This window comes from Megascapheus bottae, chromosome 10, assembly GCF_031878675.1.
Source record: "Megascapheus bottae isolate mThoBot1 chromosome 10, mThoBot2.hap1, whole genome shotgun sequence".
NCBI classification, from domain to species: domain Eukaryota; kingdom Metazoa; phylum Chordata; class Mammalia; order Rodentia; family Geomyidae; genus Megascapheus; species Megascapheus bottae.
This window is the reverse complement of record NC_143518.1, coordinates 2315262-2334438: the sequence shown is the minus strand read 5'-3', so window position 1 is coordinate 2334438 and position 19177 is coordinate 2315262. Positions and strand designations below refer to the sequence as shown.

Sequence of the window (19177 nt, the reverse complement as noted above, 5' to 3'; positions counted from 1 at the left end):
GTCCTGGGACTTTGAACTCAGGGCCTAGACCCTGTCCTTGAGCTTCTCAAGGCTAGAGCTCTACCACTTGAGCCACAGCACCACTTCTGGCTTGTTCTGTGTATGTGGTAGCAAGAAATTGAACCCAGGGCTTCATGCCTGCTAGGTAAGCACTCTACCACTAAACTATGCTCCCTGCATTTTGGGAGGGTTTTTTGTTGTTGTTGTTTGTTTGCTTTGGGTTTTTTTTTTTTTTTGCTGAAATTTTATCCCCTGCTCCATTTCTAGCCTGTAAAATAGACACACGGCAGGCATTCTCTTGGTTAATATTTGTTGAATGAATCATGGCTGCATCATTATACAATCCTGTTGCTTGAAGGGACTAAAGTGTCTCTCAGCTGCTTTACAAACTCAGGAAGGAGAAAATAAATCACAGTCTAAACATTGTGGCTCCCGATCTGTGAATAGCAGATTTTTAAAAAGAAAACTTGTACAGGGCATGCAAATTTGCATTATATAAGCAAGTTTATCCACAACAGACCAGCTTGTCCTAAACCAGTTTGGCAAACCAGTTTGCCTCAGCCATGAGTACAAAATCTAAACTGGAGATCAAGACGCTGGGTTCAAGTCCCAGTACCAGCATTAAAATACAACAAACAAATACCAAAACAAACAAAAATGTTTTCAAAGCAAATCTATCCTTATCTCTACTTTTTCTGAGGACTGGAAACTATTCCTAAGGAAGAGAGCTATTCATTCATCTCTTCTTAAAATTCCTGTCTCTGAGTTTGCTAGAATTTGATGTGGTTTTCTTATTAGTTGGGGCTGGAGGTAGGGGACTAGGGATTGTACTCAGGATGCTGCCATTAGTTTCAGCACTTGAGAGGCTGAAGCAAGAGGATTATGAGTTGGAAACCAGCCTGGACTACAGAGCAAGATTCTGTCAATAATCCTTTTGCACAAAAATAGCCACTAATACAAGAACATATAGAAAGTTTGGGTGGGAGACATAGATCTTCTAATTTAAAAAAAAAATGCGTAAGCCAGGCCCTGGTGGCTCATCCCAGTAGAGAATTCTAGCTACTTAAGAGTGTGCAATCTGAGGATCACGGTTCAAAACCAACCTCACACAGAAAAGCCTAAGAAACTCTTTTCTCCAATGAACCACCAAAAAGTCAGAAGTAAAGCTGTAGCTGAAGTGACAGGGTGGCAGCAGCCTCAAGTGGGAAAAGTTGAAAGGACAACACCTGACCCCAACACAGACACAACGAACTGATTTCTGCAGTTAGTGGAGCCTACGTCATCCTTTTTCTGAAGATGAGGATGTGTTTGCTTTCTGAGGGGCTGACCACAACTAGGCAAGCTGATCAACATCTCCATTTGTGTTTCTTTCTAAAGAAGGCAGAGAATATGGGATCAAATCTAACAGCCACAGCAGGAGTTCTATAAATAAAGGTACCACTGTACCCAGAGCTCAGCTCTGGACACTGTAGTCATCTCCCCACCCTGTCCACACTCCTGGACCTTCAAGTGCTTGTTTCTTGTTTGGAGACATTTAAAACAAGCAATCTACTTAATATGAAAACCCATACACACTCTAGTATGTTTGGGTTTTTTTTTTCCCCTAATCACTGCTTTAAGTTCTAAATATTCCAGTGTGATTTCCTTTTTGCCCTGTGAACTCCAATATGTGCTGGGTGTTGGTGGCACATGCCTGAAATCCTAGCTACTCATAAGGCTGAGATCTGAGGATCGCAGTTCAAAGCCAGCCCCAGCAGAACAGTCCCTGAAACTTTCATATCCAATGAGCCAGCCCAAAGTGATGCTGTGGGCTCAAATGGGTAGCATGTTGAAAAGGTAAAAGACGGTATTGCAGGCCGGAGCTCCAAACCTAGTACTAGCACAAAAATAAATAATAAAATAAAAACAATTAGTCTTAATGTAATGCAGTCATTCATCATATTAATAATAACGGAAGTGAGCAAGTTAACTGCATTTACAGTGGCAGTCCTCTTATGTGCTCTGTCCAAGCCTAAACACCTCCAGCAGATTCCAGCTGATCCTAAAGTGAACATCATGAAACAGCATGCCTATTCCTGTTCAACTACGAACAGCAACAGTAACTTCATCGCCGCTCTGCCACATCTACTGTGTCTGGCACGTTGCAGCAGGTCCTGGCCACTGCAGTCAGACGAGAGGTATCAGGTGACCAGAAAGTTTAGTGGCAGGTGAAGTGAAGTGGCTTGGTTGTACCTGCTCTAGGACAGCTGGTGATGAACTTTCCCAAGCTCTGCCCCACCAGCGGGGCTGAAGTTCCGGGACCCATGGACGGTCACTGGGGAAACCTGGCGATGAAAGGGCCTGTGCCATGGCCACAGGGAGGAAGCCGTGCTGCCTGCCGGTCTCTCCACTGCCACAGTCCTAGATGGAGGCAGGTGCTCGGAAAGGACGCGCTTTGACCCTTCCGGGCGACTGCACCACTGACAGCAGAAGGAAAGGAAGGAACTCTGGAATCCATCTAAAACCAGCACACACCCCAGGGCTGTGAGAGGCGCCCTGGGGAAAGTAGCCAGCTCTCCCTCCACCAAGGCTGCGCAGCCCGAGCGCAGGCGAAACGTGCCGAGGGGCAGAAACGCTCGCAGCCAGCCCGGCTCCGGCGGGCGCCGCGCGGGGCCCCGCGAACCGGCGATCGGCCGACCCCGCCGCAGGGGCGAGGGGGGAGGGACACGGGGAACCGGAACGGGGATGGGGCGCCCACGGTCGCGGCGCCAGGGAGGGGCGCGTCGCCTAGACAACCGCACTGGGGCGCACCCTTCTGGGTCGGAGGAGGGAGGAGAGGCGAGGCCGGAGGGGAGGAGGGGGGCGTCCGCGCCGGGGCGGCGGCTGCCGGGCTGCTCCTGGGCCCCCGGAGCCCGAGGCCGCGCGCCGCGATCGCGGAGCCCGGGCCGGCCGCAGCGCGCGCCTACCGTGTATCCCCGCTCCAGGTCGCTGTCCTCGTAGCGAAAGGACGGGATGAAGACCTCCATGGCCGCGCCGCCGGCCCGAGCAGGACGAGCGGGGGCGGCGCACCGGGCCGCCGCTCCGCCTCCACCGGGCCGCCCCGCCTCCCGTCCCCGGCGCCCGCGTGGCTGCGAGCCGCGCGGCGGGAGGCTGCGGGCCGCGGGCCGTGGGGCTCGGGACGCCGGGCGCGGGCAGCGGGGTCCGGGCCTAGTGGGCGGCGGGGAGCAGCTGGGCCCGCGGGAGGCGGGGCCTGCGGGGCCGGGGTGCGGGGAGGGGGCGTGCGCGGGGCCGGGCCGCACCCTGCGCCGCCTGACCCCGGGGTCCTCGGGGCGCCGGCTCGAACCGATTGAAAGGGTGGGAGGCGAGGGGCTGTGACATCGGTCTTGGATGGGTGGGATCTTCGGCTTCCGGGCCTGCATTACCCGCAGTAGGCCGGCTAACGTTGCCTGCGGCTGGCGGTGGCCCCTGGATTCCAGGGTCTGCGCCCTGCTCCGTCCGAGACTCTCCACTGGGTCACCCAGCCCGGGCCTAGAAGGCTGCTGAAGCAATCTAGTCAGCAGAGGAAAAAAGAAGGAACCAACCACAAATCTGGTGACCGAGCCAGGCACCCTCAAACCCGAGGTCCCCCAAATACACGGAGTGTCCTAGTTCACCATTCCACCATTCCGCACGCCAAGCTGCTCCTCCACAGAGAGCAGATGAGAAACCTGGAGGCGCCTCTCAAGCCTGTAGCTCTGGGGGCTCCAGCCAGGCGACTGCTGTCCAGGTTGGTCCTGCAGGGTACTACGGCCTTTCACTTGGTGAACGTCTAGTTTCCTGGAGGTCCCAGTCAAGGAATAGAGGAATAACATGGCTTCCAGTTTACAGGTCTTTTCTCTCATAACAATTTTTTTTTTGTGGGTCATGGGACTTGAACTCAGGGCCTGGGCGCTGTCCCTGAGCTCTTCAGCGCACGGCTACCGCCCTAACCCTGGAGCCACTTTTCCGGTGTTAATTGGAGATAAGAGACTCATGGACTTTAGTGCCGGGGCTGGCTTTGAACTGCGATCCTCAGATCTCAGCCTCCTGAGTAGCTACGATTACAGACAGGAGCCACAGCGCCGGGCAAGACATATTTTTTTTTTCTATCGTGAACATGGAACATGGAACTCACCTGAATTGAAAGGAGAAATCAGTTAACCTTTCTTTCAGAGGAAAATCTTCATTAACTTAAGCCCTATTTCCCATCCCTTAAGTGGTCTCCTGTAAAACTAAACAGGTACCTGGAGCAGATCAACAGGGGAACTGGACAGGTGGGGGGGGGCAGGGAAATCGCTAGGGATAAAACCTGGTCTGGGGCAAACCCAGATGCCCACTTTTTCTTTCCAGATACCCCTGCTCACGTGGATTCTTGTCTGGAGCACATCTCTCTGCTGAAGATCCTTTGCTGATGGCATCCTAATTCCTCCATGACACCCCCACATCCTGAGGCACTGATAACACAGTCAATTCCCATTGGACCCTGAAACTCCACCGTACACCAGCCCTGCAGTGTGCACAACCCGAGGCTACTCACAGCTCTGTGCCTTGACGCAGAATCTGGGACAGTAGTGGTATGGGGACCGCAAAGATGAACGAGGACGAAGATGGCTGAAATACTTTACTTGCACAGAAGAAAATGGAGTTGGCTAAGTCTGTTGAAAGGAGCAGCTTTGTGCGGTGCTATGCAGTGCACTCAGAGTCCAGCTTGCACCAACGGCTGGCAAATATGATGCCACACAATAGTGTGGTTTATATGCTGTGCCCGACAGGTTTTAGAGCAGCTGCCTTTAACACTTTCATTATTCCTGCCAGGATGGAGTGTGTAGGTGGATCCTCATACACTGCTGGTAGGATGTAAATTAGTGCAGCCATTGTGGAAATCAGGATGGAGAGTCCTTGAAACACTACAAGTAGCCGGATGTGGCTCTCATCTGTAATTCTAGCTTCTCAGGAGGCTGAGATCTGAGGATCAGGGTTCAAAGCCCATGAAATTCTTATCTCCAATTAGGCACCAAAAAGCTGGAAGCCCAGTTGTGGTTCAGGTCGTTAGCCTGGAGCAAAAAGGCTCAGGGACAGCACCCAAGACCAGCACAAAAACAAAACCAAACTGAAGATAGAACTAGGTAGGATTTTGATGTACCAGTTCTGAGCACATAGCCAAAGGAATGTAAGGCAGTGTATACTAAGGTTCCTGCACAGTCATGATTATGACAATACCGTGTTTATCCATGATTATGACATACGCTGTGGAATGAGTCTGGGTGCTCATCAATGTATGAATGGATGAAAACTATAGAGAAAATGGATGGAATCGTCGAGCATCATATTATGTGAAATAAGCCACTCAAAAATTAAGTACTACGTGTTTTCAGTTGTATAGAGTATGAATGTGTGTGTGTTTCCTGGGGCTTGAACTCAGGTCCTGGGTACTATGCCTCAGCTTTTTGGCTCAAGGTGACTTGAGCCACAGCTTCACTTCTGGCTCTGGGGGGGGGGGGAGGGAAGGGACTTGGCACTGTCCCTGAGCTTTTTTATGTTGTTAGTGCTTGACTTGAGCCACATAGGTTTTCCTGCCTGGGTTGACTGTGAACTGCAGTTTTATATTAGCTTCTTAAGTAGCTAGGATTACAAGTATGAGCCACCAGTGCCCAGAAGAATGTAGATTAAAAAAAGAAAGAAAGAAACTATGCAGCAGAAAGAGAGCTATTTGGAAAGATGAAAGGAACCAGTGGAATAAGTGGAGGAATAAAATTGATAAGCATGATGTGTGTGTGTGTGTGTGTGTGTGTGTGTGTGTGTGTGTGTGTGTGTGTGTGTTTGAGAGAGAGGGAAGAAAGAGAGAGAGAGAGAGAATGAAACAGTAATATAACTGTATAATGTGTGATTGCTGTTCTTAATGTACTATGTTTTTTTCTCATCTCTTTTGTTGTCCCTTGGTTATCTCATATTGTTACAGTATCTTACCTTGTTATCTGGTATATTGTATATATGGTTATACAAATAGGATAGGAAAGGAGGGAAACAAGATGAGGAGAGGGGTGGGGAGAGGAAATGGGACAAAAACATGAGAAAGGGTATCAGTGTTTGTGAAGTAATGCACCTTCTATCTGGTCAATATAATGTAACCCTTCTATTAATTACAATAAAAATAATATTAAAAATAAAATAAAATATGTAATATAAGTTAAAAACATAATAATATATGAAATAGCATATATATGTGTATGAGTGTCACAAACCAATTTTTAAAAGTCTTAGCTATGTGGCATAGTAACTAATCTATATTTCTCAAAAGCCTCTATAATCAGTTAAGTATTCTTTCTTTGGGCTTGAACTCAGGGCCTGAGCACTGTCCTTGGGCTTTTTCTTCAAGACTAAGGCTCTACCACTTCAGCCACAGCACCACTTCTGGCTTTTCTATGTATGTAGTACCAAGAAATTGAACCCGGGTCTTTGTGCAAACCAGGCAAAACTCCCCCCTGCTTTTTTGGGGGGGGGCAGTTCTAGGGCTTGAATTCAGGGCTTGGGCACTGTCCCTGAGCTTCTTTTTTGCTCAAGGCTAGCACTCTACCACCTGAGCCACAGCACCACTTGCAGCCTTTTATGTTTATGTGGTACTGAGGAATTGAACCCAGGATTTCATGCCTGCTAGGAAAGCACTCTTCCACTAACCCACATTCCCAGCCCTAGGTATTATTCATCCTTTCCCTCCGCCCCCCAATTTTGGGCTTGGCACTGTCCTTGAGCTTTTTCAAAGTTAGCGCTCTACCACTTTGAGTCACAGCACCACCTCTGGCTTTTTCTGTGTATGTGCTACTGGGGAATTGAACCTAGAGCTTCGTGCATGCTAGGCACACACTCTCCCACTAGGCCCTCAGGTATTCATCTTTACAAAAGCAATAAAACAGACTAAAAACTTTGCTATATACTTCCACATATTTAGTCCATTTTAAGTCCACTTGAGCTTTATAATAACCCCCATGAGGAAGTGTTATCTGCAACAAGATGCAATAGGATTTAAACGATAGGAAGTCTGGCTTCTGGTTTTCATTTTCAAAGCAATAATAGCCAATAATGGCAAGAAACCCTCCAAACAATTTCAAGACTGATTCAATCAGGTGCAATAACCCAGAACTGCAGCCATGCAATCCTTTACCCCAGGACTGATCAAGTGTCTTTGGTTAGGTGTCTTCTCTTTTTCATCTTTGAATGGGTTCTCAGTTGTACTCTGGCTGGCCTTGAATTGCTACCCTTAAACCTCACTCCTACCTCAGCCTCCTGAGTAACTGGAACTACAGGCATGCAGAACTGTATTGGCCATACCAAACTTAGTGTGCATTCTAGACTACCCTTTCCCAATAACCTGCCAGTAAGCAGGCATGGATTTTTGAAATGGCATGGCTCTATCATTTACCTGCGAGACTAAAGAGATTAAAATGCATAATCCCACAAAGACAGTTGGCAAATACTCTAATAAATTCTCCTTCCTTCCTTCCTTCCTTCCTTCCTTCCTTCCTTCCTTCCTTCCTTCCTTCCTCCCTTTCTTCCTTCTTATCTTCCTTTCTTCCTTTCTTTTTGCCAGTTCTGGGTCTTAGACTCAGGGCCTGGGCTCTGTCCTTGGGCTTTCTCAAGGCTAGTGCTCTACCACTTGAGCCACAGGACCACTTCTGGTTTTTACTGTGAATGTGGTACTGAGGAATCAAACCTGGGTCTTCATGTATGCTAGGCAAGCAATCTACCACTAGGCCAAACTCTCAGCCCCATAAAATCAATTTTCTACATCCATTAGCTGTGTATAATTTGTTCTTCCTCTACTGAAAACAAACTATCATTATGAGTCATGTGTTCTTAAGGATCTACCAGGTCATAAAGGGCAATATGCTTGACACCAGTGGCTCAAGTTTGTAATCCTAGCTACTCTAGAAGCTGAGATCTGGAAGTTTGCAGTTTAGAGCTAGTCTAGAGCTGGGTTACTAAGTGGTCTGACATTTGAGGGCCATGGTTTGAAGTCAGAAACGTCCATGAGATACGTACGTCTAATTAAGCACCCCCAAAGACCAGAAGTGTTGCTGCTGCTCAGTGGTAAAGCACTAGCCTGAATAGAAAATTCCACTAGACTGCATCTCCAATTAACCAGCAAAAAGCCATACTAGAGGTGTAGTTCAAATGGTAGAGGACCATTCTGGTTAGATCAGAAAAAGGGCCTGGCTAGATAATCAAGGCAAAGACCCCTTCCATGGAGGTTCAGCACTCTTCACCATGGCTGGTTATATAGACTCCTTGACATTACATCATCGTGGCCTTGAGCACATGCAGGACTCTGGGCATCAGATCACGGCTCATTGGTCTGAAAGATTTGCATGTGGATGGTGAACTAATTAGACCCGAGGTGTATGCCACAAAGAGGGTCCAGTCTGAGGGGCTAGAGGATGCATGGAGATCTCATGCAGACATGGAGCCCCTGATTGGTTTGAGGACTTATACGGCCCAGAAGTTGTCCGATGATCTTTATCATGTAGTTATCTCCTGGAGATACCTTAACTCATACACAAAGCACTCCAGGCACTGCCCTCCCTGGAATCTGCCCATCTAGTCAGTGCTCTGCCTATATTTTTCTTTGATATATCTCTGGCATTTAACTTCTTCTCAGTGTTGGTAGACTCCTGCTTCCAGATAATTGAGACAAAGGATTCCAATATTGGTTTGTTGTTTTTTCTTTTTTCAGTATCCCTAGCAAATGTGAGGCTAAGTACAAATGCCAAAGATAAAAATAATTAGCTGGGCACCAGTGATACATGCTTGTAATCCTAGCTACTCAGAAGGCTGAGATTTGAGGATCATAGTTCAAAGCTAGCTCTAGCAGGAAAGTGCATGTGACTCATCTCAGTACCTGGACCTGAGTTCAAGCCCTGGGTTAGACACCCCCCCAAATTATATATGTATATATCATATATATGTGTGTAAATTAAAATAAAATGGCAATTATAATCTTAAATATTACAAATTGTACAATAAAAGATTACAGACAACAAATAACTATGAAAATTATTGGTTCATAATCAGTTTTAAGTACTGTGAATTGATCCTAAAAGAGAGAAAAATATTAGAACCAAACTAAGAGAATAGGGCATATATTCTGTTGTTTCCAGCAATATTTTCTGACTTTACCATCTATGACAAGACATGTAAACCTTTCTTCAGAACATTAATAAGAATAAATGTAGCCAAGGGTTGGTAGTTCATACCTGTATTTCTAGTTAATCTGGTAGTTAAGATCTGAAGATTAAAGTCCCAAACAGGAAAATCCTGAGACTCATATCTCCAGTTGCCCAGCAAAATGCCAGAAATGGAGCTAGGGCTTAAGTGATTAAATTATAAGCTGTGAGTGAAAAAGCTAATGGAGAATGCCCAGGCCCTGAGTTCAAGTCTTAGTTTCAGCATAAATAAATAAATAAATAGAGTTGAAAGTATGGCTCACATGGTTCAGTGTTACTTGAGCAAATGCATGTCCTGGAGTTCAAAACCCTATACAGATAAATAACAAACTAATTGATACTATAAAAAATCTGGAAATAGCCAGACACCAGTGGCTCACACTTCTAATCCTAGCTAGTCAAGAGATTGTGGTTTAATGCCAGCCCAGGCATAAACCTCTGTGAGACTCTTATCTCAAATTAACTACCACAAACTGGAAGTGGAGCTGTGGCTCAAAGTAGTAGAGTACTAGGATTGAGAAAAAAGAATTCAAGGCTCAACACCAAAAGCCATCACAGATTTCTAACTCACAGAGACTGAACAACATTGTCGGATGGCCAATGGGTCATTGAAGAGATCAGAACAGAAATTCAAATGTTTATGGAATTTAACAAAAATGTACACACAAAATACCAGCTCCTCTGAAACATAGCAAAGGCAGTGCTCAGAAGAAAATTTATAACTCTGAGTGCCTACATCGACAAATTGGAGAAATCTCAAATCAACTATTTAATGATACACCTTAAGCTGCTTGAGAAAGAGGAACAAGACAAACTCCAAAACAGTACACAGAAGCAAATGATCAAAATTAGATCATAAATAAATAAATTACAGACTCAAAAAAACACAGAGAGAATCAACAAAACAAAGAGTTGGTTCTTCGAAAAACTTAACAAAATTGACAGACCTTTAGCAAATCTGACCGTAAAAAGAAGGCAATACACCCAAATAAATAAAACTAGACAGAAAACAGGAACATCACAATAGAAACAAGCAAGTCTCAAAACATTGTAAGAGAATACTTTGCAAATCTTTATGCTAATACACTGGAGGATCTGGAAGAAATGGAAAACTTCCTAGTAAATATTGATATACCCAAACTAAAGCAAGAACATTTAAATCAACTAAATGGACAGTTGACAAGCAATGAAATAGAAATGGCAATAAAAGACCACCCCCCCCCAATAAATATCCAGAACCTGATGGATTCACAGTCAAATTCTATAAAGCCTTCAAAAGAGTTCTCCAATGAAACTCAATGAAATTGAAAGCAAAAGATCAGTACCAGACTCATTCTATAAAGCCTGGATAACCTTATTCCTAAACCAGATAGGGACCCATAAAAGAAGGAGAACTACAGACCTATCTCTTTGATGACATCGATGCAAAACTTCTTAGTAAAATTCTGGCCAATTGAATTCAACAACTAATCAAAAAAAAAATCACACACAATATTTCCAAACAGGATTCATTCCTGGGATGCAACATATGCAAGTCAATTAATGAAATTCAACACATCAACAGGAGCAAAAACCACATAATCATCTCAATAGATGTAGAAAAAGCATTTGATAAGCTCCAATAGCCCTTTATGATAAAAGCTCTGGAGAAAGTAGGAATCCATGGAACATTCCTCAACATAATAAAGGCTGTATGTAACAAACCTACAACTAGCATTATACTTAATGGTGAAAAGTCAAAAATATTTTCTCTATAATCAGGAATGAGATACTCCGCCTCAGTACTAGAATTCCTAGCTAGAGCGAAAAGGCAAGAAACAAACATAGAGGTGATCCAAAGAGGGAAAGAAGAAATAAAACTCCCTCACTTTTCAGATGACCTTACCCTGTATTTAAAGAACCCCATAGATTACAATCCAAATTGCTTGAGCTGAATCTTAAATTTTGGCAAAGTAGCAGAGTATAAAATTAACCTACAAAAATTAGTACCTTTTCTACATGTCAACAATGATGAATGAGACTGAAATCAGGAAAGCAACTTCCTTTGTAATAGCCTCAAAACAATCCCCACCACTTTCCCCCCCAAAAACCCAAACAAATAAACAACCTAAGAATTAACCAAGGCTGTGAAAGAGCTCTATGATGAAAACTTTAAAACCCTGAAAAAGGATATTAAAGCAGAGTTGAGGAAATGGAAAAACCTCTCATGCTCCTCGATTGGAGGGATTAATATTGTGAAAAATGTCAATACTGCCCAAAGCTGTCTACAAATTCATTGCAATACCCATCAAAATCACAACAACATTATTCAATCATATAAAAGAAGCAAGCCAAAAATTCATACAGAACAATAGAAGACCCTGAATAATAAAAACAATCATTAGCAGGAAGAGTAGTACTGGAGGAATATCAGTACCAAACTTCAAACTGTATTATAAAGTCATAGTAATTAAAATGGCTTGATACTGGCGTAAGAATAGACCTGAAGAACAATGGAATAGATCACCCAGAAATGAACCCATAGACCTATAGCCACTTAATATTTGCTAAGGGAGCCACAAATATTAGATGGAAGACCTTTTCAACAAATGATGCTGGCGGAGTTGGCAGTGAAGTTAGATCCTTATATATCAATCTGTATCAGAATCTATTCCAAATGAATCGATGTAAGACCAGATACCCTGACAATATTACAAGAGATTTAGGACACCTGAGAGCTCCTGAGCACAGGCTAAAACGTCCTAAAGATTCAGAAACACAACAAATCAAAAAGACAATGGATCAAACTTAAGTTTCTGCATCACAAACGGCATAGCTAGCAAGATAAATAGAAAGCCTGCAGTAGATTGTGAGAATTTTACTACTTGTGCATCAGATAAAGGCTCTATATCTAAAATATACTTATAGCTCAAAAAATTAACCACCCCCCAACAAATGATCAAAAATTAAGAATCCAGTTACTAAATGGGCTAAAGATTTAGACTTCTCAGCAGAGTGGCCAATAGAACATGAAGAAAAGTTCAACATCTCTGGCTATAAAAGAAATGCAAATAAAGACAACATTCAGATTCACCTCACCCTAGTTAGAATGATCATTATCAAGAAAACTAACAATAATTTGGCCAAAAGGGAATACCACTACACCATTGGTGGGAATGTAATCTGGTTCAGCCACTCTGGAAAGCAGTATGGAGGTTCCTAAAAAGATTAAATATGGAGTTTCTTTATGACCCAGAAATCCCACTCCTGAGTATATATCCAAATGACCACAAACCAGGCCACACTAAAGCTAACAGCACAACTGTGCTTAGTATTGTTTACTATAGCTAAAATATAGAATCAACCCAGATGTCCCTCAGTGTACGAATGGGTTAAGGAGATGTGGTATATATACACCAGGGAATTCTATGCTTCCATCAGAAAAAAAAATGACATTACCCCATTTATAAGAAAATAGAAAGACTTGGGAAAAAATTATAGTAATTTGGGGCCAGGAGTTTGGCTTAGTGGTAGAGTGATGGCCTAGCATGCACAAAAACCTGGGTTCAATTCTTTGGTACCACATATACAGAAAAGGCTGGCAGTGGTGCTGTGGCTCAAGTGGTAGAATGCTAGCCTTGAGAAAGCCCATGGACAGCATTCAGGCCCTGAGTCCAAGCCCGAGGACTGGCAAAAAAAAAAAAAAAAACTTTATAAATTAATCCAAGTAAGCCAGACCCAAAGAAACATAGATTGCATTTGTAATCATTAGAATGTGCATATAAATCCACAAACAAACCAATGGATAATAAAAGACAAAAAAATACACTTGGACATGGTAAACGGCACTCTAAACATCTACGCAATGAGAACAATGGAGGATATTCTTAGGAGAGGATCACAGGGGCTCAAAGCTATGTGCACATGGTTATATAAAATGATGCTTATCCAAATGAATTCCAAGAAATAGAAACAAGAGGTTTTTACTGTACTGTTTGCAGTTCTCCCCCCAAATTTGTCACCATTTTTTATTTCTGTACCCTTTGTCATGAATATGTTTATCTGATTTGGGGAGGAAAAGGGGAAGCACAAAAATGGTGGGGCACCTTACCCCTAATAAGAATGGCCAAAACTTTGAACTCAGACAATGACAGATGCTGGTGGGGTTGTGGAGAAAAGGAACCCTACTGCACTGCTGGTGGGAATGTAAGCAAGTTCAGCCACTCTGGAAAACAATGTGGAGGTTTCTTAAAGAAAAGCTGGCTTTGAACCATGATCCTTAGATATTAGCCTCCTGAGCACCTAGGATTACAGGCGTGACCCACTGAGCCACTGTGCCTGCCCTGGAATATCTTTTAACTGAAATTTACTATCAGTGTTTGGCTGCTGGGTGTCTGTGGTGTAGACGTGGGAGGCAAAGATGGAAGGGGCATACATTTGAGCCTGGCTTGGGCTATAGAGCAAGATATTGTCGGAAAACATAACGAAAAGGTTATTGTCACCTGCACATGTGACACAAACACACACACACACACACACACACACACACAAATGTACGCAAATATACAAAAAGAAACTGTTTCAATGAAATGATGATCTGGAAATATAAATTTAGAAAATAAAATACACATACAATCCAGTGTTTTTGAGACTTGACTATGGAAGCAGTAAAAAGGCAATCTATTTTTTTAATTGTCTTGGTGTTTATTAAAGTTACATATACATATATCTAAAATAGAACTGTTTCCCCTCAAAGTATTCCCTTAGAAGTTTATCCCCATAATCTGTCTTTAATTTTTAAAAATATTTATCTATGAATCAAAATATGAGTAATTTTACCATGGGTGCCATTAGAAACGATTGACACATTTTTTTTTGATATCTACTCCTTCTACAAGGAAATTTCATTCTTAACAAGTCCACTCATGTATACAACGCTTATTTACCAAAAGCATCCCTCTGCCCTTCTCCCTCCTCCTTTTCCCCAACCAACCTTACTGACTGGTTTTAACTACAAGCTTGTATTTCCCCAGGCAAGAAAGAGTATTCAGTTTTCACAAATTTATGTGTGTATGTGTATATGTGCCAGTATTGTGGCTTGATCTCAGGGCCTGGGCACAGTCCCTGTAGTTGGTACCACTTGAGCCACAGCTCCACTTCTGGCTTTTTTTTTTTTTTTTTTGCTGTCGTTGTTAGTTGAGGGTAAGAGTCTTACAGACTTTCTTGATCTGGCTTACTTTGAACTGTGATCCTCAGAGCTTTGCCTCTTGAGTAGCACCCAGCTGAGATCTTTTTAAAGTGTATGATGGAAGGGAAGATGAGTATTTAAATTTCTTCATTTCTTCATGGACAGCAACTACAATATCCATGTTTTCCAAAATGTTCTTCTATTGACATCTTCCGAAGCAACAGTCATCCCAAAGGATGTAAAATTCTATGCAGCAGGATTTAAACCAAAATTCTGAAAAGCTCATTACACATGAAATAATGTTCACACATGGTTAATACAAAGACTAAAGAGGAACAATCAGTTTAATCACAACCTAAGTGTAGGATCTGCTGGTTTATTTCTAAAATGAGGTTGAACCAGTCCTTTCTTTCTAGGCATGCACTGGTATTATTTAATGTCAGGGCATACTGCAAACACCATGCTCCACACACACACACACACACACACACACACACACACACACACACACACACACACGTACATACATATATATGCAGTTATATGCCTGAATTGTACCTAACACTCTCACATCTAGAGCTCTTGTACCGGGAATTAAACCTGGGTCCTAAGCACTCTACCACCTGAGGCTCTTCCTAAAGTCCTAGAAGTACATTCAAGTCAGGTTCAATTGCCATGTCTATTCAATTACCTATCCTCTCCCTAACTTGAAGCTACACCCTTTATTGAAAAAGTTAGGGTTGATCTTATTCTGGATTTTAGGTAAGGAAAGAGATGGGACTTCTATTCGATCTGCATTCAGTGCTTCAAACAAAGATGACTGAGGTAGCATACATACGCCTTGCCTGTGCTATAACTCGGAATGATACGAAAGCAGACATTTCCTTCTCCTCATTCCCAGGGCTCCACTCACTGTCAGCAAGTCCTGAGTACAGGCCTGCCCAGGAAGGGGCTATGAAGAGTGAGGTTGCCACTTAATTTAGTCACATCCCAGAGTCAGCACAGGAATCAGCCTTTCTGATTCCTCTCCACATTAGGATTACAGACTAAAAAGAAATGTAGCTAGGCACAAGTGTCTCACACCTGTTAGCCTTGCTATTCAGGAGGCTAAGATACAAAGAACATGGTTCAAAGCTAGCCTTGGCAAGAAAGTCTGTGCTTCTTATTTCCAGTTAACACCAAAATGTCAGAAATGGAGCCGTAGCCAGCGTTGAGCAAAACAGCTCTTGGAAAGCACCTAGCCCTGAGTTCAAGCCTCTGGGAATGGTACACACATACATAAAAGGAAGCCAATTTTAAGAATCTTACTTATTTTGTACTTAAAAATCATTCATGAAATAGGCGCAGTGGCTCACGCCTGTAATCCTAGCTACTCAGGAGGCTGCCATCTGAGGACCGAGGTTCAGAGCCAGCCCAGCACTAAAGTCCATGGAACGTTGAAGAGCTCAGGGACAGCGCCAAGGTCCAGAGTTCAAGTCCCATGACAGACAAAAAAAAAATCACTTATGAAATTCTTGAGGGGTGACTAATGCAACCTTTGTAATGCAATCTTTTGAATAATGCTCTTAACTAATGAGGGATTTTAGTGCAATGGTCACAGGGAAAATTAGCTTTATCTTGATCCTTTCTCCTTTGAGCATTTAGTCTGTATTCAGTAAAGTGTTGATTTCTCCTTAGAAGACAGGTGTATGCAATGAAGTATTACAAATAGATATATAATATATATTTAAAAACATAAAAACAAAAACAGGTAAGCTGGGCACTAAAGGCTTAGACTTGGATCCTAAGGATCTCAGTTTGAAGTCTCAGTCAGAAGTCAGCTTGGGCAGGAGAGTTTATGACTTTTTTCTTTTTTTTTTTCGTGGGCCGTGGGGCTTGAAGTCAGCCTGGGGATTGTCTCTAAGCTCTTCAGATCACAGCTACCACCCTACCCTTGAGCCAAGCCACACTTTCCATTTTCTAGAGGTTAATTGGAGATAAGAGTCTCGGGTCCTTTTGTGCCCGGACTGGCTTTGAACCTTGATCCTCAGATCTCAGCCTCTTCAGTAGCTAGGATTACAAGCGATGAGCCACTGCGCCTGGCTAATATTAATTAACAAGCAAAAAGCCAGAAGTAGAGCTGTGTTCAAATGGCAAAAGAGGCAAAACACTTATGTGATCGTAATTGTATTTCCCATACCCTTATTAGGCTGTCATTATTGTTATTTTTTGTTGTTCGTGGAGCATGAATTCAGAGCGTGAGCACTAGCCTTGAGCATTCCTCAAAGCTAGTGCTGTCACTTGAGCCACAGTACCACTTCCAGTTTTCTACTAGTTAATTGGAGATAAGATTCTCACGTCTTCAGTACCCAGATTGGCTTTGAACTGCGATCCTTAGATGTCAGCCTGCAGAGTGGGTAGGATTACAGGTGTGAGCCACTGTGCCTGGCTTTGTAATTAGTATTTCTTTAGTACTGGCATTTGAATTCGGGGCCACACTTGTTAACCTGGAGTTTTATCACTGGAGCCACTCAGCCCTCCTTATTTTTCAGATGGGATCTTATGAACTTTTCTGCCTAGTCTGGCCTTCGATCACAGTGCTTTTAAGTAGTTAGGATGACAGATGTAAACCACCCAGTCGCTATAGTCTTGATTTAGCACTTGTTTTCCTGGATATGAGAGCTGATAACAGGCCACATGGCCACCAAGTATCAGACGCCTGACGGAACACACAGTCATCTGATTCCGCTCCCTGACACTATGTTACTTAAGAAGTATCGTTCACAGTTTTATAAAAACAGTATTGAAATTTAGATCTCTACAATCAGAAGATTTTTACCCACTAGTTTATCTATTTGTAACACAAATGTTTTCCAAATAGCCACAGGAGACAAGAATGGTGGAATGTCCAAATAATTAAGTCTGTTCCAGCCTTGGTAGGTGATCAAGGGGCTTGTATTAATTACTAGAAATGTTAATTCTTTTGTCTTCTAGTAAATGTGGGTTCAGGATGGAGTCTAGAATGGAGTCATGGTGCCTCACTTTGGCTTTCTCAGGCTGGAAAATGTTCACTATGTTACTTGTAGCTAACTTCATTGAATGTACCCAAGGTGACCAAAAGATTCTAGATTGTAACAACTTACTGTGCCACTGAGGTGTTGGACCTCATTCCAGAGACATGGTGATCTGCTAAGCCCAGCTTTCTCTCAGCATTAATGGGGTAACAAGACAGGATCTGGTAGAATGGCATTTCTCAAAGCTACTGTTTCCAGCAGGACTGAAGTTTATAGTCTTTCTGCTTCCATTTTTTCAAAGGACAGCAACTGTTTGGTATTTTCTCTTTAGTTAGGCCCTCTTCTGGTTATACATGCATGAATGTAAAGAACACAGCAATCTTATGCTAATGCATATTGAGGCACTGTGAGACAGTCTTAATATAAGCTACAGGAGGGTAAGATTTAGTCCCACATACATAATGTATTTCTTTGCAAGAGAGAAGAAAAGGGGTTTAATTTTACTTTTACATAGTTCTGGTTAGCCTCAAATTCATATCCTCTTAGCTCCCTGAGTGTTGGATTATAGTATGTCTCATCATGTTTGGCTCCAGAAAGGTCACATTTTTTAAAAACAAAAATAATGACAGTTCTAACTTAAATGTTCACTAGCACAGGGACTGGATAGCAGCAACCTAAACAGTCAGCGAAAGGTAAAGAGCACCGTGAAAAGCAGCGAAAAACTTCCTGGACAGCATGCTGTCTTCAGTTACCCACCATGTCATGGTACAGGGCAGTCCCGCACTCCCCACCTAAGGATGACCCCAGACTATCTACTTCTAGTTTTAATTAAAAAAAGCAAGAAAGACATTAAGTCGGTCTATACAAAGTCCTGGATTTGAAGAAAACAGAAGATTGAGCTGGGTGCCAGTGGCTTACTCCTGTAATTGTAGCTAATCAAGAGGCGGAGATGTGAGGATTGCGACTTGAAGCCAGAGGGGCCATCAAGTCTGTAAGCCTTATTTGCAATTAACCAGCAAAAATGCCTGATGTGGAGCTGTAGCTCTAATGGCAAAGCAGCCTTGGGAGAAAAAGCTTAAGAGACGAGTTCAAGCACCAGAACTGGCACACACACAGAAACAGAAGACTGGCAAATTCCATGGGACTTATGATAGATGCATATAGGCAGATTTTTTTCTGAATTCCTAAACTGGGCATTAAAAAAAAAGACAAAGAAATCATTCAGTTCTTCACTTACTATAGAGGTAAGCTTTGATTTATAATGGTTTCATCAGACAACTAAAGTTTCATTTAATCATTCATTGCACTTCACTATTTTTCTATCAATTAAAATAATTAAGGAATTGCAGCATTAATTACATACATTTAGAAGTATTCCTTCCTGTTAAAAACATTTCCAAATTGTTCACAAACCCAAATAATTTGTTACTAGTACTTCACAAGGAATATCATTTTATTATGTAATCACAAAATCATAATTTCTGTACAGGAATGTAAGTGAACATTAGTCAAATCATTGACAACTCACTTCATAGGGAAAGAGCATAAACATACTACAGAACATATTATAAAGAAAAAATATTGTAAAATTTTCTGTCTGCAAATGCACCTTTAGTGCAAGTATTTAAGACATAAGTATTCAATTCAGCAAAATATTGCAGAATGTCATGCCACAGTCCACTTGATTCAAAGGGTCAGGACATGCAGCTTGTCATAAAATGTCAGAGTGTGTATGTATATATATATGTGTGTGTGCGTGCGTGTGCATGTGTATTTATATATATGTAAAAAACCACATGTGA

The 19177-nt window shown here is 42.7% G+C and overlaps 1 protein-coding gene across 1 annotated transcript in view; it reads right to left on the bottom strand.

Annotated features, from left to right (window-relative positions):
• Snx24 (sorting nexin 24) overlaps positions 1–3023 on the bottom strand; it is a 129579-nt gene extending 126556 nt beyond the window's left edge. Inside the window, exon 1 of the mRNA XM_090339685.1 lies at positions 2946–3023. Within this exon, the coding sequence (XP_090195811.1) occupies positions 2946–3005 (60 nt within the window). The 5' untranslated portion in view covers positions 3006–3023. The remainder of the gene's footprint in view (positions 1–2945) is intronic.
• Between the last annotated feature and the right edge of the window lie 16154 nt (positions 3024–19177).